This window comes from Tachyglossus aculeatus, unplaced genomic scaffold, assembly GCF_015852505.1.
Source record: "Tachyglossus aculeatus isolate mTacAcu1 unplaced genomic scaffold, mTacAcu1.pri scaffold_152_arrow_ctg1, whole genome shotgun sequence".
Taxonomy (NCBI): Eukaryota; Metazoa; Chordata; class Mammalia; order Monotremata; family Tachyglossidae; genus Tachyglossus; species Tachyglossus aculeatus.
The window spans coordinates 147,092-171,771 of NW_024044875.1; the positions used below are offsets into that span (position 1 = coordinate 147,092).

The 24,680-nt window shown below is 45.3% G+C and overlaps 2 protein-coding genes across 2 annotated transcripts; both read right to left on the minus strand.

The window, feature by feature from the left end:
• Positions 1-16,506: 16,506 nt before the first annotated feature.
• On the minus strand, positions 16,507-20,102 carry LOC119923180 (putative vomeronasal receptor-like protein 4). Its single transcript, XM_038742689.1, has 4 exons — positions 19,613-20,102; positions 19,480-19,510; positions 19,232-19,396; positions 16,507-16,588 (listed from the first exon to the last, which is right to left on the minus strand). The coding sequence occupies exons 1-4, from the start codon at positions 20,100-20,102 to the stop codon at positions 16,507-16,509; spliced, it is 768 nt and encodes a 255-aa protein (XP_038598617.1).
• Positions 20,103-22,479: 2,377 nt separating this feature from the next.
• On the minus strand, positions 22,480-22,977 carry LOC119923181 (putative vomeronasal receptor-like protein 4). The gene has a single exon (XM_038742690.1). The coding sequence runs from the start codon at positions 22,975-22,977 to the stop codon at positions 22,480-22,482; it is 498 nt and encodes a 165-aa protein (XP_038598618.1).
• Between the last annotated feature and the right edge of the window lie 1,703 nt (positions 22,978-24,680).

Here is a 24,680-nt window from a genome sequence, read left to right on the forward strand (position 1 = left end):
GCACAGAGTAAGAGCTCAATAAATTCCATCAATTGATTGCTGAGTCTGGAAAATTATGGGGATCAATCCAACCAAATTCTGAGTTAATTAATTAATTATGGTTTTTGTTAAGCACTCACTATTTGCCAGGCACTAAGCGCTGGGGTGGAGTCAAGCAAATCGAGTTGGACACAGTTTCTGTCCCATGTGGGGCTCCCAGTCTCAATCCCCATTTTACAGATAAAGTAACTGAGGCCCAGAGAAGTGAAGTGACTTACCCAGCATACAAGTGGCAGGGCAGACATGAGAACCCATGAACGTCTGACTCCCAGACCCATGTTCTATCCACTATACTGTGATGGGAAAGGGGGAAAATTTATGCCAGCTCTCTGGCCTACTCCTAGTCCTTTCCCCTGTCCATGGACCCTATATCCTTTAGGAACGATTGGGAATCAGGATTCAGACAATCTGGTATCCCTGCCTCTTTGGTTTCTGGGGCTGTATCGTTCCTCAGGAGGCAGGGGAGGATCACAAATGGTACCTGCAAATAACCCGGGTTTCTGTGGTTCTTCCCCGATTTCTCCAGTGTTCCTCATACACCTTTGCCCGAGGGATCCCATTGGTCACCAAACCTGAGCAAAGTCAGAGAGCTTCCAAGGCCCGGAGACGACAGTAGCAGCAGCTGATACAAACTTTTAGCCTTTTATTAACAAATCACCAGAGTCCCCTGGGACCCTGGATTCTGCCCCATTTGAGTAGAGAGGATATTCCCATGATTCCATTCATGATGAAGCAAGTGTCCTCTTAGGTGCTAATTAGCAAGTACTGGAAACAAATGGGAAGGGAGGAGACTGAGATCCCCAACAATCTCAGTTTCCATTTTATATAAAAGCCCCCCGGGCTTCCCTCCCCACCGCTTCCCCCCACTGTTTTCACCTAGTCATGATTTGAGGCTCTAACAAGCTCTCCCTCTCAAGGTGACACCTCTGGAGATCGGGGAGGCCTCCAGAGACACCGGTGATAATGTTCACCTGGATAGAGCTGCACAATGGATAGGGATCATATCTACCAACTCTCTCATATATCACTGCTCCGACCTCTCACCCACATCCTGCCTCTGACCTGGAACGCTCTCCCTCCTCATATCCGACAGACAACTAGTCTTCCCACTTTCAAAGCCTTCCTGAAGGCACATCTCCTCCAAGAGGCCTTCTCTGACTAAGTCCTCCTTTCTTCTTCTCCCACTCCCTTCTGCATCACCCTGACTTATTCTCTTTATTCATCCCCTCTCTAGCCACACAAAACCTATGTAAAGACATATAATTTATTTGCTTATATTAATCTATGTCTCCCCCTCTAGACTGCAAGATCACGGTGGGCAGGGAACATGTCCATTTATTGTTACACTGTACTCTCCCAAGCACTTATTACAGTATTCTGCACACAGTCAGCACTCAATACATACCATTGATTGATAAGGACAGGGTAGGAGAAGAGGGGCAGAGTGGGCAGCAGCACCTGGAATCCCAGGAGAGGAAGACGTTAGTATATATATTCAGTCTTGATTAATTGATTAACCCCTTCACTAGCCTATCTACAGAGCCGAAAAGCAACCATTATCCCCACCTTCAAAGTCTTAGTAAAACCTCATCTCCTCCATGAGGCTTTCCCAGACTAAGAATTTCCTCTTCTGTCACTATCTTCTCTGTCACCCTTGCACTTGGATTCACCCTTTATTCACCCCACCCCTCAGCCCCACAACACCCTTAGACTGTAAGCTCATTGTGGGCAGGGAATGTGTCTATTATATTATGTGTTGTTCTCTCCCAAGCTCTTCAGTACAGTGTTCTGCATAGTAAGCACTGAATAAATACAATTGACTGATTATGTACATATCTGTAATATATTTATTCATATTAGTAGCTGTCTCCCACGCTAGACTGTAAGCTCCTTGTGAACAGAGAATGTGTCTACTAAATCCGTTATATTGTACTCTGTTATACTGAGAGGCAGCGTGACTTAGTGGTTAGAACATGGGCCTGGGAGTCAGAAGGACCTGGGTTCTAATCCTGGCTCTGCCACAGGTATTCTGTGTGACCTTGGGCAGGTCAATTAAGTTCTCTGTGCCTCAGACACCTCATCTGTAAAATGGGGACCAATACTATGAGCCCCATGAGGGACAGGGACTGTGTCCAACCTGATTAACTCGTACCTATCCCATTGCTTGGAACAGTGTGTGACACATAGTACGCACTTAACAAGTACCATAATAAAAATAACGATTGTCATTATTATTACTCTCCCTAGTACAGTGCTCTGAACATCGTAAGTACTCAATAAATATGATTGATTGATTTATTGATTGAACCTCCATTTAACAGTTGAGGTAAATGAAGCACAGAAAAGTGAAGTGACTTGCAAAAAGTCACACAGCAGGCAAATAGTGGATCAGGGATTAGAACTCAGATCATTTGCCTTCCAGGCCCATCCTAGCAGCACTAGGCTATGCTGCTTTCCTTGTGCCTCTCAAATAGTCACCTGAGCACTTACGTACTCAGAGCCACTTACATACATGTACACACTCTCCTATTTCTTCACTCATTTATTGACTTACCTATCTTTCCATTCTCTTCTTGTCACCAGCTGTGCCTCTTTTTATCACCTCCTCACTGAAAACAACGTTGTGTCTTTCCGATAACTTCATTGGACTGTAAGCTCCTTGAGGATCATGTTTTTATTATCACTCTCCTATTCTCCTGTACTCTCCTAAGTGCTTAATACAGAGCTCTGAGCACCATAGGCCCCATATATATTGGGTGGATTGATTGGCAGCAAATGGGGAAGTGGAGCCTGGGTTACCCAAAGAACTTATAGTCCTCTTGACGGTAAGCTTGTTGTGGGCAGGGAATGTGTCTACCACCTCATTTATCAATCGATCAATTGTACAGAACACTGTTCTAAGCGCTTGGGAGATTACAATACAAAATAATTACCGGACACATTCCCTGTTTACAATGAGCTAGCAGTCTAGAAGTATAGGCAGACATGAATATGAATAAATAAGTCATTTATAACATATAGTTCAAAGATACATATCGTATCTTTCCCAGCAGTATCTCTAGAGGAGATTTCCTGCCTCTTCTCAACATCCACCAGCACGTCCAACCCCATTCCTTCGTGGTTTATCAAAACACTTGCCCCCTCCCTTCTTCCTTCCCTAAAAGCTATCTTCAACTGTTCTCTCTCCAATTGCTTCTTCCTCACTGCTTTCAAAGATGCCCCTGTTTCCCTTATCCTAAATAAAGCCTCTCTTGTCCCCATGGCTCTGCCCAGTTACCTCCCTATTCCCCTCCTACCATTTCTTTCCAAATTCCTTGAGCAAGTTACAGTGCTCTACACACAGTAAGCTCTCAATAAATACGATTGAATGAATGAATGACTTGTCTACAATGGCTATCTCAAATTCTTCTCCTCCAATTCTCTCCCTGACACCCTCCAATCTGGCTTCCATCCCCTTCACATATTTATTCATTCATTCATTCAATCGTATTTATTGAGTGCTTACTGTGGGTAGAGCACTGTACTAAGCGCTTGAGAAGTACAAGTCGGCAACATATAGAGACGGTCCCTACCCAACAACGGGCTCACAGTCTAGAAGGGAGAGACAGACAACAAAACAAAATATGTGGTCAGGTGTCAAGTCATCAGAATAAATAGAATTAAAGCTAGATGCACATCATTGACAAAATAAATAGAATAGTAAATATGTACAAATAAAATAAATAGAATAATAAATCTGTACAAATATATATAAGTGCTGTGGGGAGGGGAAGGAGGTAGGGCGGGAGGGATGGGGGTGTGGAGAGGAAAAAAGGGGCTCAGTCTGGGAAGGCCTCCTGGAGGAAGTGAGCTCTCAGTAGGGCTTAGAAGGGAGGAAGAAAGCTAGCTTGGCGGATGTGCGGAGGGAGGGCATTCCAGGCCAAGGGGAGGACGTGAGCCGGGGATCGATGGGGGGACAAGCGAGAACGAGGCACAGTGAAGAGGTTAGTGGCAGAGGAGTGGAGAGTGCTGGCTGGGCTGTAGAAGGAGAGAAGGGAGGTGAGGTAGGAGGGGGCGAGGTGATAGAAAGCCTTGAAGCCGAGAGTGAGGAGTTTTTGCTTGACTAGTAGCCACTGGAGATTTTTGAGGAGTGGAGTAACATGACCAGAGCGTTTCTACACAAAGATGATCCGGGCAGCAGCGTGAAGTATAGACTGAAGTGGGGAGAGACAGGAGATCAGAGAGGAGGCTAATGCAGTAATCCAGTCGGGATAGGATGAGTGATGGAACCAGCATGGTAGTCATTTGAATGGAGAGGAAAGGACGGATCTTGGCGATGTTGTGGAGGTGAGACCGGCAGGTTTTGGTGATGGATCGGATGTGAGGGGTGAACGAGAGAGCGGAGTCAAGGATGACACCAAGGTTGCGGACTTGTGAGCCGGGAAGGATGGTAGTGCCATCTACAGTGACGGGAAAGCCAGGGAGAGTGCAGGGTTTGGGAGGGAAGATAAGGAGTTCAGTCATGGACATATTTAGTTTTAGATGGCGGGCAGACATCCAGATGGAAATATCCTGAAGGCAGGAGGAGACACGAGCCTGAAGGGAGGGAGGGAGAGCAGGGGCAGAGATGTAGATTTGGGTGTCATCAGCGTAGAGATGATAGTTGAAGCCATGGGAGCGAATGAGTTCACCAAGTGAGTGAGTGAGTGAGTGAGTGTATATAGACAACCGAAGAGGACCAAGAACTGACCCTTGAGGAACCCCTACAGTAAGGGGATAGGAGGGGGAGGAGGAACCCACAAAAGAGACTGAGGATGAACGGCCGGAAAGATAAGAGGAGAACCAGGAGAGGACTGAGTCTGTGAAGCCAATGTTGGATAGCATGTTGAGGAGAAGGGGGTCGTCTACAGTGTCGAAGGCAGATGAGTGGTCGAGGAGGATTAGGATAGAGTAGGGGCCGTTGGATTTGGCAAGAAGGAGGTCATTGCTGACATCTGAGAGGGCAGTTTCAGTGGAATGTAGGGGACGGAAGCCAGATTGGAGGGGGTCGAGGACAGAGTTGGCATTGAGGAATTCGAGGCAGCGGGTGTAGACGACTCGTTCAAGGAGTTTGGAAAGGAATGGTAAGAGGGATGTGGGGTCAAGAGAGGGCAATTTTAGAATGGGGGAGACGTGGGCAGGTTTGAAGGCAGAGGGGAAGAAACCAGTCGAGAATGAGCGGTTGAGAAGGGAAGGGGTGAGAGATTTCATAAGATGAGAGGGAATGGGGTTAGAAGCACAGGTGGCTGGATTAGCACTTGAGAGGAGGGAGGAGATCTCATCTGAGGATACTGCTGGGAAGGATGTGAGAGTAACAGAGAGGGTTGAGAGCCGGGGGGTTGGAGAGGGTGGGGGGAGTGACTTTAGGGAGCTCAGACCTGATGGATTTAATTTTACTAATGAAGTAGGAGGCCAGATCGTTGAAGGTGAGGAATGGAGGAGGTGGAAGAACAGGGGGCCTGAGAAGAGAGTTAAATATAGGGAAGAGCCGACGGTGATGATGGGCATGGGTGTGAATAAGGGAGGAGAAATAGTTTTGTCTGGCAGAGGAGAGGGCACAGTTAAGGCAGGAAAGGATAAACGTGAAGTGAACAAGGTTGGCTTGGTGTTTAGACTTTTGCCAGCAGCGTTCAGCAGCTCGAGCATAAGAGCGAAGGAGGCGGACACTCCACAGAGACTAACCTCTCAAAGTTTACCAGTGATCTTCTTCTTGCCAAATCCAATGGCCTTTACTTCATCCTAATCTTCCTCGACCTGTAAGATCGTTGTGGGCTGGGAATGTGTCTGTTTATCAATCTATTGTACTCTCCCAAGCGCTTAGTACAGTGCTCGGCGCACAATAAGTGTTCAATAAATGCAATTGACTGACTGACTGACTTTAAGCTGACTTTGACACTGTCGACTATCCCCTTCACCTGGAAATATTATCCAACTGACACTGTCCTCTCCTGGTTCTCCGCCTATCTCTCTGGCCACTGATTCTCAGTGTCCTTCTCGAACTCCTCCTCTGGCTTCCACCCCCTAACTGTGGAGGTCCCTTAAGGTTCAGTTTTGTATCCCCTTCTATTCTCCAACTACACCCACTCCCTTGTAGAACTCATTTGCTCCCATGGCTTCAATTTCTGCCTCTATGCAGATGACATCCAAATCTACATCTCCAGCCCTGATGTCTCTCCATCTCTGCAGGCTCGCATTTCATCTTGCCTTCAAGACATCTCTACTTAGATGTCCACCCATCACCTCAAGTTTAGCATGTCCAAAGCAGAACTCCTTTCCATCCCTCCCAAACCCTTTTCTCTCCCTGACATTCCCATCACTGTTGTCAACATCACCATCCTTCTCATCTCACAAGCCCATAACCTTGGTGTTATCCTTGAACCCTCTCTCTCATTCAACCCACATATTCAATCTATCACTCAATCCTGTCGGTCGCACCTTCATACCATCAGTAAAATCAGCCCTTTCACCTCCATCCAAACTGCTACCACGTAAATACAATAACTCATCCTATTCCTCCTGGATTACTGCATCATCCTACTTGCTGACCTCCCAGCCTCCTGTCTCACCCAACTCGAGTCCATAATTCATTCTGATTCCCAGATCACCTTTCTATAAAAACGTTCAAGATATGTTTCCTTACTCCTCCGGAAACCCCAGTAGTTGCCCATCCACCTCCACATCAAACGAAAACTCCACACCATTGGCTTCAAAATATTCAATCACCTTTCCCCCTCCTACCTCACCTCGATGCTCTCCTACTACAGTCCAGCCTGCACACTTCACTCCTCCAATGCCAACCTGCTCTCTGTACCTCTGTCTCATTTTTCACATCGGCGAACCCTCATCCATGTCCTCCCTATGTCCTGGCTTCCCTTCCCTCATTAAACCCGACAATTATTCTCCCCACTTTCAATGCCTTATTGAGAGTGATTGCTGCTATTTTCCTCACCGTGCCTCGTTCTCGCCTGTCCCGCCGTCGACCCCCGGCCCACGCCATCCCCCTGGCCTGGAATGCCCTCCCTCTGCCCATCTGCCAAATTAGCTCTCTTTCTCCCTTCAAGGTCCTACTGAGAGCTCACCTCCTCCAGGAGGCCTTTCCAGACTGAGCCCTCTCCTTCCTCTCCCACTCGTCCCCCCTCCATCCCCCCCGTCTTACCTCCTTCCCTTCCCCACAGCACCTGTATATATGTTTGTACATATTTATTACTCTATTTATTTATTTATTTTACTTGTACTTATCTATTGTATTTATTTTATTTTGTTAACATGTTTGGTTTTGTTCTCTGTCTCCCCCTTCTAGATTGTGAGCCCACTGTTGGGTATGGACTGTCTCTATATGTTGATAACTTGTACTTCCCAAGCGCTTAGTACAGTGCTCTGCACACAGTAAGCGTTCAGTAAATACGATTGATTGAGTGATTGAGAGCACATCTCCTTGGAGAGGCCTTCCCTGACTAATGCCCTCTTTCCTCTTCTACAACTCCCTTCTGCATCGCCCTGAATCATTTCCTTTGTTCATCCTCCCTCCCAGCCTAACAGCACTTATGCCCATAACTATAATTAATTTATTTATATTAATGTCTCTCTCATGCCTCTAGACTGTAAGCTCATTGTGGACAGCAAAAACTCCTCACTATTGGCTTCAAAGCTCTCCATCACCTTGCCCCCTCTTACCTCACCTCCTTTCTCTCCTTCTACAGCCCAGCCCTCCCATTCTCCTCCTCTGTCGCTAACCTCCTCACTATGCCTCGTTCTCACCTGTCCCGCTGTCGACCTCTGGCCCACGTCCTGCCTCTGGCCTGGAATGCCCTTCCTCCTCATATCCGCCAAACTAGCAAATTTCCCCCTTTCAAAGCCCTACTGAAAGCTCATCTTCTCCAGGAGGCTTTCCCAGACTGAGCCCTGCTTTTCCTCTGCTCTCCCTCCACTCCCCATCGTCCCGAATCCTTCCCTGCCCAACAGCACGTGTGTATATATGTTCATATTTATTATTCTATTTATTTTATTAAGGATGTGTATATATCTACAATTCTATTTATTTATATTGACGTTATTGATGCCTGTCTACTTGTGTTGTTTTGTTTTGTGTCAGTCTCCCTCCTTCTAGACTGTGAGTCCATTGTTAGGTAGAAATTGTCCCTATTTGTTGCCAAATTGTACTTTCCAAGCACTTAGTACAGTGCTCAGCACACAGGAAGCGCTCAACAAATACAATTGAATGAATGACAGGGAATCAATTAAGCACTTGGCACAGTGCTCTGCACACAGTAAGTGATCAATAAATATGATTGAATGATGGCATTTATTAAGCACTTACTATGTGCAAAGCACTGATCTAAGAACTGGGGAGGTTAAAAGATGATCAGCTTGTCCCACGGGGGACTCACAGTCTTAATCCCCATTTTACAGATGAGGTAACCGAGGCACAGAGAAGTTAAATGACTTGTCCAAAGTCACACAGCTGACAATTGGCGGAGCTCGAATTAGAACCCATGACCTCTAACTCCAAAGCCCGTGTGCTTTCCACTGAGCCACTCTGCTTCTCTAATGAACGAAAAAAAATGATTGAATGAATCTGTTTATTGTTGTATTGTACTTCCCCAAGTGCTTAGTACAGTGCTCTGTACACAGAGCTAAATAAATTGGATTGAATATATATATACACACACAATACATCATAGATAATATAGTTGTGTTGTATTCTCCCAAACACTTAGTACAGTGTCCTGCACAGAGTATATACAGAGTATTAATACCTATTAAGCACCATTGATTTATTGATTGATTATGGGCAGGAAGCGTGTCTACCAACTCTGTTGTGTTGTACTCTCCCTAGCTCTTAGTATAGTGGTCTGCACAAAGTAAGCACACCATAAACACCATAAATTGATTTATTGTGGCAAAGGAACATGTCAACAACTATGTTGCATTTTACTCTCCCAAGTATTAGTTCAGTGTGTCCTGCACACAAAAGGGCACCTCCTCAAGAGTACAGTTCTCTCACTGGCATTGAGCCTGGTCCACTCCCAGGGGAGTCCTGGGGGTCAGTTTGGGCCATGGCCTTGATATATGAGGGTCCAGACAGTTCAGATCAACCCAGTGCTGAGGAGGCTAGACTTCGAGAGATTTAGAGTCACTTTCATGGAGCGTCAGACCAAAGTGGTATTGTCCCTGCTCTGAAAGATGTGAATTGATTATGATAATAACAGTAATAATGATAATATTTGTTAAAAACTTACCACTTATCAAGCACAGTTCTAAGTGCTGAGGTAGATACAAAAGTTAATCAGGTAGGCGCTATTCCCTTTGTTTTGTGGTATTGACAGTTGGTATTCACCTCATCTTCTGCTCCACAGCAAATATGTGCATGTCTATACAGTCAACATTATGAATTATTTATTTATATCAATATCTCTCTCCCTCTCTAGACTGTAAGCATGTTGTGGGCAGAGAACGTGTCTACCAACTCTGTTGTATTGAACTATTCCAAGCACTTAGTACGGTGCTCTGCATATGGTAAGTGCTCAATAAACACCAATGATGATGATGATGGTAAGCATTTACATCTGCCAAACACTGTAGAGCTGGAGTAAATACAAGATCATCAGGTTGGATCTAGGCCATTTCCCACATGGGGTTCACAGTCTTAATTCCCATGTTACAGGTGAGAGAACTGAGGCACAGAGAAAAAAAGTGATTTGCCCAAGATCATTCCACAGACAAATGGCGGGACTGGGATTAGAATCCAGGTCCTCTGACTCATTCATTCATTCATTAATTCATTCAATCATATGTATTAAGCACTTACTGTGTGCAGAGCACTGTACTAAGCACTTGGGAAAATACAATACAACAATAAAGAGTGGCAATCCCTGCTGACAATGAGCTCACAGTCTAGAAGGGGGGAGACAGGCATCAGTAATAATGAACAGATGTCAATACGAATAAATACAATTACGGATATATACATAAGTGCTATTCATTCATTCAATTGTATTTATTGAGTGCTTATTGTGTTCAGAGCACCGTACTATAGGGCTGGGAGAGGGGGGAAGAGCAAAGGGAGCAAGCTAGGGCAACACAGAAGGAAGTGGGAGAAGAGGAAAAGTAGGACAGTTTGAGAAGGTCTCTTTGAGGAGATATGCTTTCAGTAAGGCTTTGAAGGTGGGGGAGAGAATTTTTTAGCATATTTGAGGAGGGAGGGCGTTTCGGACCAGAGGTGGGCCGTAGGCCAGCGGTCGATGGTGTGACAGGCGAGATCGAGGCACACTGAGAAGGTTAGCACCAGCGAAGCCAAGTATGCGGGCTGGGATGTAGAAGGAGAGAAGCGAGGTGAGGTAGGAGGAGGCTAGGTGATGGAGTGTTTTAAAGCCAATGGTGAGGAGTTTTTATGTGATAAGGAGATGGATAGGCAGCCACCGGAGATTTTCAAGGAGTGGGGGGTGACATGTCTTGAACGTTTCTATAGAAAGATGATACAGGCAGCCAAGTGAAGTCTGGACTGGAGTAGGGAGAGGCAGGAGATTGGGAGGTCGGCAACGAAGCTGATGCAGTAATACAGTTGGGATAGTATTAGTGATTGTATTAACGTGGTAGCAGTTTGGATGGTGAGGAAAGGGCAGATATGAGCGATGTCTTGAAGGTGGGACCGAAAGGATTCAGTGACGGATTGAGTATGTGGGTTGAATGAGAGAGAGGAGTCAAGGATAATGCCAAGGTTATGGGTTTGTGAGATAGGAAGAATGGTGGTGCCATCTGCTGCGCCGGGAAAGTCTGGCAGTGGATAGGGTTTGGGTGAAAAGATAAAAAGCTCAGATTTGGATATGGCCTCTGTGTCCTCTGACTTCCAGTCCCATGCACTCCCCACTAGGCCACGCTGGTCCTCACAAGTAGCCCCACGTGGGACTCCCGGTCTAAGTAGGAGGGAGAACAAGTATTGAATCCCCATTTTACAGTTGAGGAAACTGAGGCACAGAGCAGTTTAGTGACTTGGCCGTGCTCACACTACAGGCAGGTGGCAGTGCTGGGTTTAGAACCCAGGACCTCCGGCATCCAGATCCACGCTCTTTCTACTAGACAAAAATTGTGCCTGTGCAAATATTCATTCAATCATTCCTTCAATCGTATTTGTTAAGTGCTTACTGTGTGCAGACTACCGTACAATGCTTGGAAAGTACAGTTCAGCAACAGAGACAGTTCTTACCCAACAATGGGCTCACAGTCTAGAAATATGAACCTCTAACAACACTAAAATTCTGTTTTGCCTCCTCCTTTCTCCTCTCCCTCTACCAGCAGACCACATCTCCACAACAGTGTCCAGTGGGGCTAATTGCCTTCATGTCCCCCCATGGGACTTTCCCCATGACTCCTGTCTCCAAAAGCCATATCAGGTCATTAAATATCACCAGTTTCCCTCAGATGCACTGAGACCTGATGAAACAGATTTGTGCGTCAGAGCGTTTCAGGTACACATTTGGGTATTATTGTGGGTCTCAGGGTGCTTCAGTGACAGCAGAAGAACTGAAACATTGACCACCTCTTTATGGATGGAGATTATCCCTCATGCTGGGTGATCTGACCCTGAAAATAAGTTCCTTCCACTCTCCACTTCTTTGTTCCCATGATGATCCTGAAGCACAGAGAGTGGCTAATACTTAACCAGGGTCTCCCAGAGAGTCAGCAAGAGAGCTGGGATCAGATCTGAGATAAACCTGTTCCATCAGTCTGTCAGTCAGCCTTCCACAGTGCCCTAGTCTCAGAAAAAATCAGCATTTCCCCATGGTAAGCATCAAGGAACTGTGATGAGTTTGTGAACACAAACAGATTCAGTGGCCATTGGTATAATTATCCTGTTGGTGTACAGTAGGAATGAATCTAAAATCTGTAATTCGGACTAAAATTTTTGTTTGTCTCCCCCATTAGACTGAAAGATCCTTGAGGGCAGGGAACATGTGGCTTGATATTTTAGATGATACTTGTGTTGTCTAATTACTGTCTCTCTTGTAGCACATTTAAAAACCTAGGAAGCAGGTGAGGTCAGTCAAATATTTCTTGAGCCTGAATTAGGCATTTGATTTTACCATGAAAAGGTCACTTGTTTCAATTTTGGTGATGCAGAATGTTGGGGACATTTTTCTGCTCGTTCCCACATAGTACATTTTATATTTGAGGAAGAATTTAAACTCCAAGGGCGTTTGTAGTTGAAATGTTGTTTGGCCTAGGGGATAGAGGATGGGCTTGGGAGGCAGAAGTACCTAGGTTTTAATTCCAGTTCTGTCACTTGTCTGTTGTGTGAACTTGGCAAGTCACTTAATTTCTCCATGCCTCATTTGTCTCATTTGTAAAATGGGGACTAATACTGTGAGCCTCAGGTGGGTCATAGACTGTGTCCAATTTGATTAGCTTGTTTCTACCCCAGTGCTTAGTACAGTGCCTGGCACATAGTAAGTACTTAACAAATACCATAAAAAATGGAAACTTGCAGGACTTTTCTCCCTGAGATGGTTAAATCAGAAAAATGTCTGTCTGTCTCCCTCTAGACTGCAAGCCTGTTGTGGGCGGGGATTATCTCTCTTTATTGCTGAATTGTACTTTCCAAGAGCTTAGTATAGTGCCCTGCACACAGTAAGCGTTCAATAAATACAATTGAATGAACGAATGAATGAATGAATGAATTTATTAAGCACTTCCATTGTGCCAGGCACTGTACTAAGCTCTGGGGTAAGGTCCTTGAGGTCAGGGAAATGTACCTTGCTTCTGTTCAACTCTTCCAAGCTCGTTGTAGGCAGGGACTTTGTCTACCAATCTTATTTTATTGTACCCTCCCAAGTGTTTAGTACAGTGTGCTGCACACAGTAAACATGATTGATTGATTGAGTGACGTTTGAAGGCCAGTGATTTACTGATTGATTAACATAATTTCAAAATTTTTGTTCCAATCTGATCCAAAATGGGCCCCTGCTGTATGTAGGAACGGAAAGGGGGAAAGTAGTCAAAGATAGAAAACTGATAAGGTTAACTATTTGTCATCCAGCAAGATATGGACAGAATAGTGGCAGTTTTGTAATGATAATCACATTTGTTATAATAATGGCATTTGTTAAACATTTCCTACGTGTCAAGCCCTGGACTAAGAACTAGGGTAGATACAAGATGATCAAAAACATGGAAAGAATAGAGATTTCTTGTGATGATAATAATAATCATATTTGTTATTATAGAATAATGGTATTTGTTAAGCATTTACTATGTGTTAAGCACTGTACTAAGTGATGGGATAGATATAGTAGGTAGCTGGGTTAGACAGTGCCAGAGAAGCAGTGTGGCTTAGTGGAAAGAGCCCAGACTTGGGAGTCGGAGGTCGTGGGTTCTAATCTCGCTTCTGCCACTTGTCAGTTGTGTGACTTTGGGCAAGTCACTTAACTTCCCTGGGCCTCGGTTCCCTCATCTGTAAAATGGTGGTGAAGCCCATGACCCCTACGTGGGACACCCTGATTACCTTGTATCTACTCCAGCGCTTAGAACAGTCCTTTGCACATAGTAAGTACTTAAGAAATGCCATCACTACTGCTAGACTGTGAGCCCGTGTTGGGTAGGGACCATCTCTATGTGTTGCCGATTTGGGCTTCCCAAGCGCTTAGTACAGTGCTCTGCAAACAGTAAGTGCTCAATAAATACGATTGAGTAAATGAATGAATGGAGAAACACCATGGTTTAGTGGATAGAGCATGGGCCTGAGAGTCAGAAGGACCATCGTTCTAATCCCAGCCCTGCCACTTGTCTGCTGTGTGACCCTGGGCAAGTGTCACCTGTTGCCTGGGGACGGGTTCGTTCAGGAATCGGTTTGATGAGAGAGACCGGGGATGGAGAGGCTGAGCTTTTTACAAAATCTATTCTGTGAGATGAATTGAATTATTGGATTATTTTGGACGCGGCTAAATGAACTTCCCTTTTGGGAGGAATGTGATTATTTAGCTTCCCTACCGGGAGGAATATAATTATGTGTTACTGGGAAGTGGTGAAACACCCAGGTGTTTAAACCTGGTAAGGCAGCTAACTCCCTCCCATGTGCACTTCCCATTCGGTATACGTACACTTAGGCGTTACCCACCCGTGGTGAAGCGCCTAGCTTCCAGCACCACAAGAGTTCAGCGGGACACTGAGCCATCCCATGGCTCCTCACTTGGTGCAGGCCGAGAGGGCATCCCAGTCTCTGGGCAGAGGTGACCCACAGCCGGTTGCTACAAGTCTTGATCCGCTGCACAGAAGGCCAGAGTCCTCAGGTATTCATCACTTGTGCTCCGAGGCTACTCCAGCTTCCGGCCTCAGTTTATCCAATCTCTGCCCTCCCCCTCTCCTCCATACCTAATCTGATTGGCATGGGCGCAAGGGACACCTTCTGAATTCCCAGCTTGGGCTATCAATCTAGCTGTTTTGGCTGTGGGGGCGGTATCCCACCCGCTCTTCTGAGTTCAGCCTCAATGTCTTGGGCAGTCACGAGACAGCATTTGATTTTGAGATGATGGGTACCCTGGGTTCAGCTTGGCACAGCAAGTCACTTCACTTCTTTGCACCTCAGTTACCACATCTGTAAAATAGGGATTAAGAATGTGAGCCCCATGTGAGACTTGGATTGTGACCTATCTTGTATCCACCCCAGTGCTAGTACAGCTCCTGGCACAAAGTAAGCACTTAATAAAAACAAAAAAAAAAAAAGAAATCAGATCGTACTGTTTAGACTCTGATTTTCTTGCATCTAGTCCAGCACTCAGTGCAGTGCCTGGAACATCTTAAATACTTTTCAAATTCCCCAGTTATTGCCATTACTCCCTCAAGTGCTTAGTGCCACACTCTGCACACAGTAAGCAATCAATAAATACCATTGATTGCTTGATTCAGGGAGGGGTCAGGAGGAAAGTTTGTCTTCCTGTAGCAACTTCCACAGTTCCCCCTTCCCACTTCCTCTACATGTGGAGCTAGCTGCGTGACACCCACAGCTCATTATAGGTAGATTTAGGTAGAAGAAACCTGTGTCCACCAGGCCCAAAAGAAGGTAATGCCTAATGGATAAAATGGCATTTGTTAAGCGCTTACTATGTGCCAGGCACTGTACACAGCGCTGAGGCACTGTACTAGATATCCTAGGCATCAACTCCTAGTATCAGGAGGCATTTTGTTATTATTTTAAAACTAGTACTTATCTATACTAGAAAGAAGTAGGTTTTCTAGGCCAACAGAATGGAAAAATCAAAATTCTTGGAGCTAGATGAAGGAAGTTCTATTTCGTGAATATTGAGCCAGAATAGTGGTACCTTTCTATGCTCCTTTTAAGTACGTGGTAATGCCTAGACCAAGAAACACGGCCTAGTGGAAAAAGCATGAACCTGGGAGTCAGAGGAGCTGGGTTCTAACCCTGCTACGAAAAATACCTTTTGTGTGACCTTGGACAAGTTACTTAATTTCGCTGTGCCTCATTTCCCTCATTTCCAAATGGGGATTCAATACCTGCTCTCCCTGCTACCTTGAGCCCCAGGTGGGACTTGATAATCTTGAATCTACAGTAGCACCAAGATTGTGCTTGGCAAATTATAAGCACTTCACAAATATCACAATTATTATTATTATTAGAGCTAGGACTCTGAGGCCAGAAGTACTACACTCTAGGAGACCAAGAAGAATAACTAGTTAATCAGGAGAGTTATGGGAAGGGGGAATTGAGAGCAAACTCTGTCGAAAACTCCTGTACTGTCTTGCAGTTTTTACCCACATGGGGACCTTTGTCACAACTGTTTTCAGACATTCAATAAACTATGTGTTCTTGTTGTGTCACAAAACAGAAGTTTCCTCCAAACTTTCCTTTCACTCAGATGGCCAATGGCAGCCCGGTGATGGAATTCCTGCTCCTCGGTTTCTCAGAGGTCCGGGAGCTGTAGCTTGTCGATGCCACGCTGTTTCTCTTAGTCTACCTGGTGGCCCTGACAGGGAATCTCCTCATCATCCCCGTCACCACCCTCGAACGGCACCTCCACACCCCCATGTACTTCTTCCTCATGAACCTTTCCGTCCTCGACCTCTGTCTCATCTCCGTCACCGTCCCCAAATCTTTCTTCAATTCAGTGATCAACAGCAACTCCATTTCTTACCAGGGCTGAGTACTGCGAGTGTTTTTCTTCATTTCAGCTGTTGTCTCTGAGGTGGCCCTGCTCACAGAGATGTCCTATGACAGCTATGCTGCCACCCGCCACCCCTTGTGTTGAGGTCGTCATGAATACAGGGGTTTGTGGGAAGATGGCAGCTACCTCCTGGCTCAGTGGGGGTCTCTCCGGCCTCATGCACATGGCTGCCACCTTCTCTGAATCTTTCTCTGGGCCCACCATAATCCACCAGTTCTTCTGTGACGTCCCCCAGCTTCTGAAGCTCTCTGGTCCCCAAGAAAACATACGTGAATATTCACTCATTGTCCTCTGCCGGTTTATTCACCATCTGTTTCGCATGCATAACTGCCTCGTACGTCTGCATCTTCTCAGACGTGCTGAGGTTGCCATCAGGAGAGGGCCGGTCCGAAGCTTTCTCCACCTGCCTGCCCTATCTTATCATCGTGACTTTCTTCTTCTTCACGGGTTTTTCTGAATATCTAATTCAATCCTCCAATTGCCCATCAGGTCGAGACTTGCATCTGTCCATTTTCTATTCCACGGTGCCCCCAGCTCTGAACCCTGTCATCTACAGCTTGAGGAATCAGGCTATGAAAGCTGCTCTAGGGAGGATGTCATGCCTGGAATAATAATGATAACTGTTGCACTTGTTAAGCACTTACTGTGTGCCAGGCACTGTACTAAGTGCAAGGGTGGATACAAGCAAATTGGGTTGGATATAGTTCCTGTCCCACTTGGGGCTCGCAGTCTCAATCCCTATTTTACAGATGATGTAACTGAGGCACAGACAAATGAATGGACTTGCCCAAGGTCTTACAGTAAACAAGTGGCAGAGCTGGATTAGAACCCATGACCTTCTGACTCCCCATCCCGTGCTCAATCCACTACATCATGCTGCTTCTCGTAATGGTTCTCTAACAGATAATGACCATTTCTTCTGAAATAGGTCAATCATCTGTCCTGAGAGCTGAAAATTCTCTTGCCCCAAGGTGAGGCGAATTGATATATCTCCCCTACTACTTTGTTGGCAAAAGAGTCTATCTCCCTCTCCTCATACACTATCCTGTCCCTATTCCCTGTTCTCTTCCTGCCCAGCTGTCCTCTAGGTTGTAAACTCTTTGAGGGCAGGGATCATGTCAATCAACTCTCTTGTACTGTACTTTTCCCAAAACTTGGTGCAGTGCTTGGAACACAGTAAGTGCTCAGTAAATACCGTTGACTGATTGATTATTTTTGTTGGCGATTTTTAGACTTGTTGAGGGATTATTTAATTAATGATTGACTGAAATAATGATTGATCATTTCCCCTATCAGGAATTTATTTCAATGTTCATCTCCCTCTCTAGACTGTAAGCTCTTTGTGGGTGGTGATTGCATTTACTCCACTCTTGTACTCCCCCAAGTGCTTGGTACAGTGCTCTGCACACAGTAAGTACTCAATAAATACCATTGATTGATTAACTAATATCTGTAGACTGTAAGCTCATTGCAGACAGGGAATGTGTTTACCAACTCTCTGGTACTGTAGTTTTCCAAGTTCTTAGTACAGTGCGTTGTGCATAGTAAGCACTCAATAAAATATCACTGATTGATAACAACTGGTCTCCCTGATGTTTGTAACATCTAACCCCTTGACCCACGCCCAGACCATTTCACCTTTCAAAAACACTTGCTTTTCTACTCCTCCCTTATTGAATCCTTTCACCTTTCACTCTCAATGGCTATTGTTCTAGTCTCGAGAAGCAGCATAGCCTAGGGGAAGGAGCCTGGGCCTCGGAGAGGACTGCTGTTCCAGTCCCAGCTCTATCACCTGTATGCTATGTGACCTGGAAGAAGCCACTTTATTTTTCTGGGCCTCAGTCCCTCATCTGTAAAAGGGGGAATCAATACCTAGCTCCCTTCTATTTAGTATGTGAGACCATTGAGGGACCTGATGATTTTGTATCTACACCAGTGCTTAAACATAGTGAATACTTGACAAATGTAATTATTTTTTCAGACTTCTTTCAGGGTTGGAAGTGCTGTGATGATGAAGATGAAGATGATGATGATAGGAATTTGGCGATGGGGAGATTTGGAGGGATCAGAGGCGCTGCTGGATGAAATCATTAGGAGCAAAGAAATTATCAAATTTTTAAAAGTGCAAGGGCTCCAGACGTTCATATAAAGAGAGTTACACTCCTCTACAGAGGGACATATAGAAATGGCATATCAAGGAGCACCAGCAGTTCATTCCCAAGAATAACATCCTTACTTCACCAATCCTTTCTTCTCTGGTACTTTATTAAAATTGTATTTGTTAAGCAATTACTATGTGTCAAGCACTGTTCTAAACATTGAGTTAGACACAAGTTATTCGTGTCGAACACAATCACTGCCCAACAAGGGGCTCACAGTCTAAGTATTGAATTTTACAGTTGATGAAACTGAGGCCCAGAGAATTGAAGTGACTTGCCCGAGGTCACACAGCAGACAAGTGAAAAAGCAGGGATTAGACCCCAAGTCCTCTGCCTCTATTCCCCTCTATTCAATCCCTTGAGCTCACTGGCTACTTCTTAATTCTGCATTGTAGCACAGCCCATAGCACCCTTTTCAAAGGAGACAGTTTGTTCATCTTGTAATCTGAAAGTCCTGAATTTGAGTTGCAGATTGTGGTGGACGCTGCTTCGTTTTAATGGTATTTGTTATGTGCCAGGTACTGTATTAAATTCTGGGGTAGATACAAATTAGTCCAATTGGACATACTCCATGTCCCACCTGGGGCTCACAGTTTCACTCCCTCTTTCAAAGATGAGGTACCTGAGGCAGAGAGAAATTAAGTGACTTGCCCAAGGCCACACAGCAGGCAAGTGGAAGAGCTGGGATCAGAACCCAGGTCCTTCTGACTTCCAGTTGTGTGCTCTCTCCACTAGGCCATGTTGCTACCTCAGGAAGGGTCCTATGGAAAAAAAGCCGATCCTGGGAAGAACATAGGTTCCTCACGGAGTTGGAACCTTGTCTTCCTAAAACGGGCCTCCTACAACGTGGCAAGCTTGGAGTTACTGCTTAGCAGCAAGAAGGAACTGGCCATGGCATAACCGCTGACCATAAACATATTCACATTCAGGAGGGTGATATTGTTCCTGAAGGAACTTCCCATAAACAGTGACAGTATGAAGTCCGTGCAGTAGAAGGTCACGAAGCAGCTGACCAGCAACAGGATGATCAGGGTTGCACTCGTCTCCGGGCATTTCCGAGGGGGTGGGCGCTAGCTGTGGAAATGCCGGACCTTCTGGCTATGTCAGAAGAGGAGGAGGACCCTGTAGCCCATGATTCCCAAGGAGAGGACGTTGAGGAGTGCCATAAGGAAAAGAACAGACCTATGAGGCTACCGACAGGCTAGATGGAACAGTAATCATCACTGAATCTGGGCTCGAGAATGGTCACGTTGGGAGATGCAATGGTGTTGAATAGGAGGTTGATGTCCACGATCGAGTTGAGGAGCCATAGGAGGATAAAGATTGGGAGGATATTCTTTCTGACCCGGGCTTTGAGCTGGGTCCAGAGAGAGGAACTGTCGATGATGATCATGGCCTGGACCGTACTCAGGAGACAGGTGGTGCAGATGGAAGGACCTCTGGTCACCCGGTACACATAGGCGAACGTCTTACATCCAATGTCCATCTTCAGGAGCCTCAGACGCTGAGCTGATGATGACACAGTGACCATTCTGGTAAGGACCGTCACAGTGTGGGCCAGATGGACAATGACCAGGTCCGTGGCCTTCAGCTTGGGTTCCAGGAGGATCGTGGAAATGTGGAGACTGATGAGGAGAGAGTTTCCCATGACCCCCAATCCGGTCTGGAAGAAAAAGCAGATGCCCTGGACCACATCATTGGAGAAAGTCAGCATTCTCACTTCTCGGGGTTGGGAGGTAGAGTCTATATTATAGCTATTATTATTATTATATAATTATAATTATAATAATAGCTATAATTCTATTTGTTCTGACGATTTTGACACCTGTCTACATGTTTTGTTTTGTTGTCTAACTCCTCATTCTAGACTGTGAAGCCGTTGTTGGGTAGGGACTGTCTCTATATGTTGCTGACTTGTACTTCCCAAGAGCTTAGTACAGTGCTCTGCACATAGTAAGCGCTCAATAAATATGACTGAATGAATAAATGAATGAATAAAGAGGATCCGAATATGTAAAGGAAAGTAAGAGATGCTGTGCAATGTTTATTAGGAAAAATCTGACAGAATCCAGAACCCAACAGAACCCCGGGCATGGGCCAAAGCAATAGCAACTATCCCTTAATCGATCATATTTACTAAGTGCTTACTGTGTGCAGAGAACTGTACTAAGCATTTAGGAGAGTAATAATAATAATAATAATAATAATAATAATAATAATAATAATAATAATAATAATAGTATTTGTTAAGCGCTTACTGTATGCTAAGTACTCTTTAAAGCACTGGGATAGATTCAAGGTAATCAAGTTGTCTCACATGGGACTCACAGTCTTAATCCCCATTTTGTAGATGAGATAACTGAGGCATAGAGAAGTTAAGTGGCTTGCCCAAAGTCACACAGCAGACAACTGGCAGAGCCGGGATTAGAACCCACAACCTATGACTCCCAAACCCGTGCTCTTTCCACTAAGCCACGCAGAGTTGATAGACATGGCCCCTACCCACTACGAGCTTACAGTCTACAAACTGTAGGTATCCAACTTCATCCTTGTAATAATAATAATAATAGTATTTGTTAAGCATTTACTACATGCCAAGCACTGTTCTAATTTAAAAAGTGCAAGAGCTCCAGACCTTCATATGAAGAGATTTACACTCCTTTATGGAGGGACATACAGAAATGGCACATCAAGGAGACCCAGAATTTCATTCTCAAGAGTGACAGCCTTACTTCACCAATCCTTTCTCCTCCATTACTTTATCAAAATTGTATTTGTTATGCACTTATTATGTGTTCTAAGCATTGGGTTAGTTACAAGGCTCAGTGGAAAGAGCCCGGGCTTGGGAGTCAGAGGTCGTGGGTTGTAATCCAGGCTCCTGCACTGATCAGCTGTGTGACTCTGGGCAAGTCACTTCACTTCTCTGGGCCTCAGTTCCCTCATGTGGAAAATGGGGATGAGGACTGTGAGCCCCACGTGGGACAACCTAATGACCTTGTATCTACCTCAGCGCTTAGAACAGTGCTTGGCACATAGTAAGTGCTTAACAAATACCATAATTAATTACTTAATTAAGTTTATCAAGTCGGACACAATCTCTGCCCCTAAAAGGGCTCACAGTCTACGTACTGAATTTTACAGTTGATGAAACTGAGGCCCAGAGAATTGAAGTGACTTGCCCAAGGTCACACTGCAGACAAGTGGTAAAGCAGGGATTAGAACCCAAATCCTCTGATTCTATTCCCCTCTATTCAATCCCTTGAGCTCACTCGCTCCTCCTTAATTATGCACTGTAGCACGGACCTTAGCTTCCTTATCATAGGAGACAGTGCGTTCATCTTACAATCTGAAAGTCCTGCATTTGAGTTGCAGATTGTGGTGGGTGCTGTTTCTTTTTAATGGTATTAGTTAAGTGCTTACTATGTGCCAGGTACAGTACTAAGTGCTGGAGTAGACACAAATTAATCAAGTTGGACATAGTCCATGACCCACATGAGGCTCACAGTCTTACTCCTTACTTTCAGACGATATACCTGAGGCACAGAGAAAAGTTAGATGACTTGCCCAAGGCCACACAGCAGGCAAGTGGCAGAGCTCGGATTAGAACCCAGGTGTGTGCTGTCCACTACGCCATGCTGCTACCTCAAGAAGGATCCCTCAGTGTAAACTATGAACCTGGGAAGACTATAGGATCCTCACGGAGATGGAGCCTTGTCTTCCTGAAATGGGCCTCCCAGAAATTGGCAAACTTGGAGTTACTGCTTAGCAGCAAGAAGGAGCTGACCATGGCATAACCGCTGACCACAAACATTCGAATTCAGGTGGGTGACGTTGTTCCTAAGGGAACTCCCCAGAAACAGTGACATATTCATTCATTCATTCAATCGTATTTATTGAGCGCTTACTGTGAGCAGAACACTGTACTAAGCGCTTGGGAAGTACAAGTTTGCAACAAATAGAGATGGTAAGTCCATGCAGTAGATGGCCACGAAGCAGCTGACCAGCAACAGCACGGTCTGGGTTGCTCTCGTCTCTGGGGATTTCTGAGGAGGTGATCGCTGGCCTTGGAGATGCTGGACCTTCTGGCTGTGTCAGAAGAGGAGGACGACCATGTAGCCACTGGAGCTTTCCATGATTCCCAAGGAGAGGAGGTCGCAGAGTGACATAAAGAAGAGGAACAGCCCTAAAAGGCTGCTGACGGGCTTGATAGAACAGTAGTCATCACTGAATCTGGGCTCGCGGCTGATAACGTTGGGAGATGCAATGGTGTCGAACAGGAGGTTGATGTCCACGATCGAGTTGAGAAGCTCCAGTAGGATAAAGATTGGGAAGATTGTCTTTTGTACCCGGGCTTTGAGCTGGGCCCAGAGAGAGGAACTGGGACTGATGATCACGACCTGGACCGTACTCATGAAGCCGGTGGTGCAGATGGAGAGGCCTCTGGTCACCCGGTACATAGCGGCGAACGTCTGACATCCAACATCCGTCTGCAGGAGCCGTAGATGCTGAGTTGATGCTGACACAGTGACCACTCTGGTAAGGAGCATTACGGTGTGGACCAGGACCAGGTGGACGATGACCAGGTCCATGGGGTCCCAGGAGGGTCGTAGAAACGTGGAGAGTGATGAGGAGGACGTTTTCCAAGACTCTCACTCCGGTCTGGAAGAGAAAGCAGCTTCTTAGGACTACATCATGGGAGAAAGTCAGCATACACTTCTCGGAGTTGTTATTTATAATCTGAAGAGGAACAGAATATGTAAAGGAAAGTAAGAGACACTGTGCAATGGTCACTAGGAAAAATCTGACAGAACTCAGAACCCAACAGAACTCAAGACATAGAGACAAAACAATTCCAACTATCCCTCAATCGATCGATATTTACTGAGTGCTTTCTGTGTGCAGAGAACTGTACTAAGCCTTTGGAAGGCTAATAATAATAATAAAAATAATTGTATCCGTTAAGCACTTAGTATGTGCTAAGCACTGTACTAAGTGCTGGGGTAGATACAAGGTAATCAGGTTCTCCCATATGGGGCTCACAGTCTTAATCCCCATTTTACAGATGAGATAACTGAGGCATAGAGAAGTTAAGTGGCTTGCCCAAGGTCACACAGTAGACAAGTGGCAGAGCCTGGATTAGAACCCACAATCCCTGACTCCCACGACCGTGCTCTTTACACTAAGCCATGCAGAGTTGATAGACATGACCCCTACCCACAAGGAGCTTACAGTCTACAAACTGTAGGCATCCAACTTCATCCTTGTAATAATAATAATGATAATAATAATAATAGCATTTGTTAAGCACTTACTACATGCCAAGCACTGTTCTAAGTGCTGAAATAGATACAACATAATCAAGTTGGACACAGTCCTTGTTCCATATTGGTTTCACAGTCTAGGAAGTAGGATTTAATTTCCATTTTGCATGTGAGGAAAGCGAGACACAGTTTAGTGAAATAATAATAATAATAATAATAATAATAATAATGGCATTTGTTAAGCGCTTACTATGTGCCAAGCACTGTTCTAAGCACTAGGCGGATACAAGGTAATCAGATTGTTCCACATGGGGCTCACAGTCTTAATCCCTATTTTACAGATGAGGTAACAGAAGCACAAAAAAATTAAGTGAGTTGCCCAAAATCACAGAGTTAACAAGTGGCAGAGCCGGGATTAGAACCCATGACCTCTGACTCATTCATTCATTCATTCATTCAATCGTATTTATTGAGCAGAGCACTGTACTAAGCACTTGAGAAGTACAAGTTGGCAACATATAGAGATGGTCCCTACCTAACAATGGGCTCACAGTCTATTGGCCCGTGCTCGTTCTACTGAGCCACGCTGAAATGACTTTGCCAAGAATCAACACATGAGACATGTGGCAGAACCAGGGTTAGAACTCAGCTCCTCTAACTCCCAGTATAATGCTCTTTCCATTAGCCCACGCTGCTTCTTATCTTGTCCCAAACAGCGTACATCATCTTCCCCACAAAACTCTATCCCAAAATTTCTCATCACTGTAGGCAAGATCACCATCGTCCCTGTCTCATATAACCACAAACTTGGGTTTATTCTCGACTCATCTCCTTCATTCAAACAACATATTCAGTCTGTCATCAAATCCTGTCAGCTCAACCTTCACAACATCTGTAGAATTTGCCCTTTACTCTCTGAATAAACTGCTACCACACTGATGCAAGCACTTTTCCTATCCCACTTCGACTACTGCATCAGCCTCCTTGCTGACCTCCCTGCCTCCGGTTTCTTCTTCAAGTTCAGACTTCAC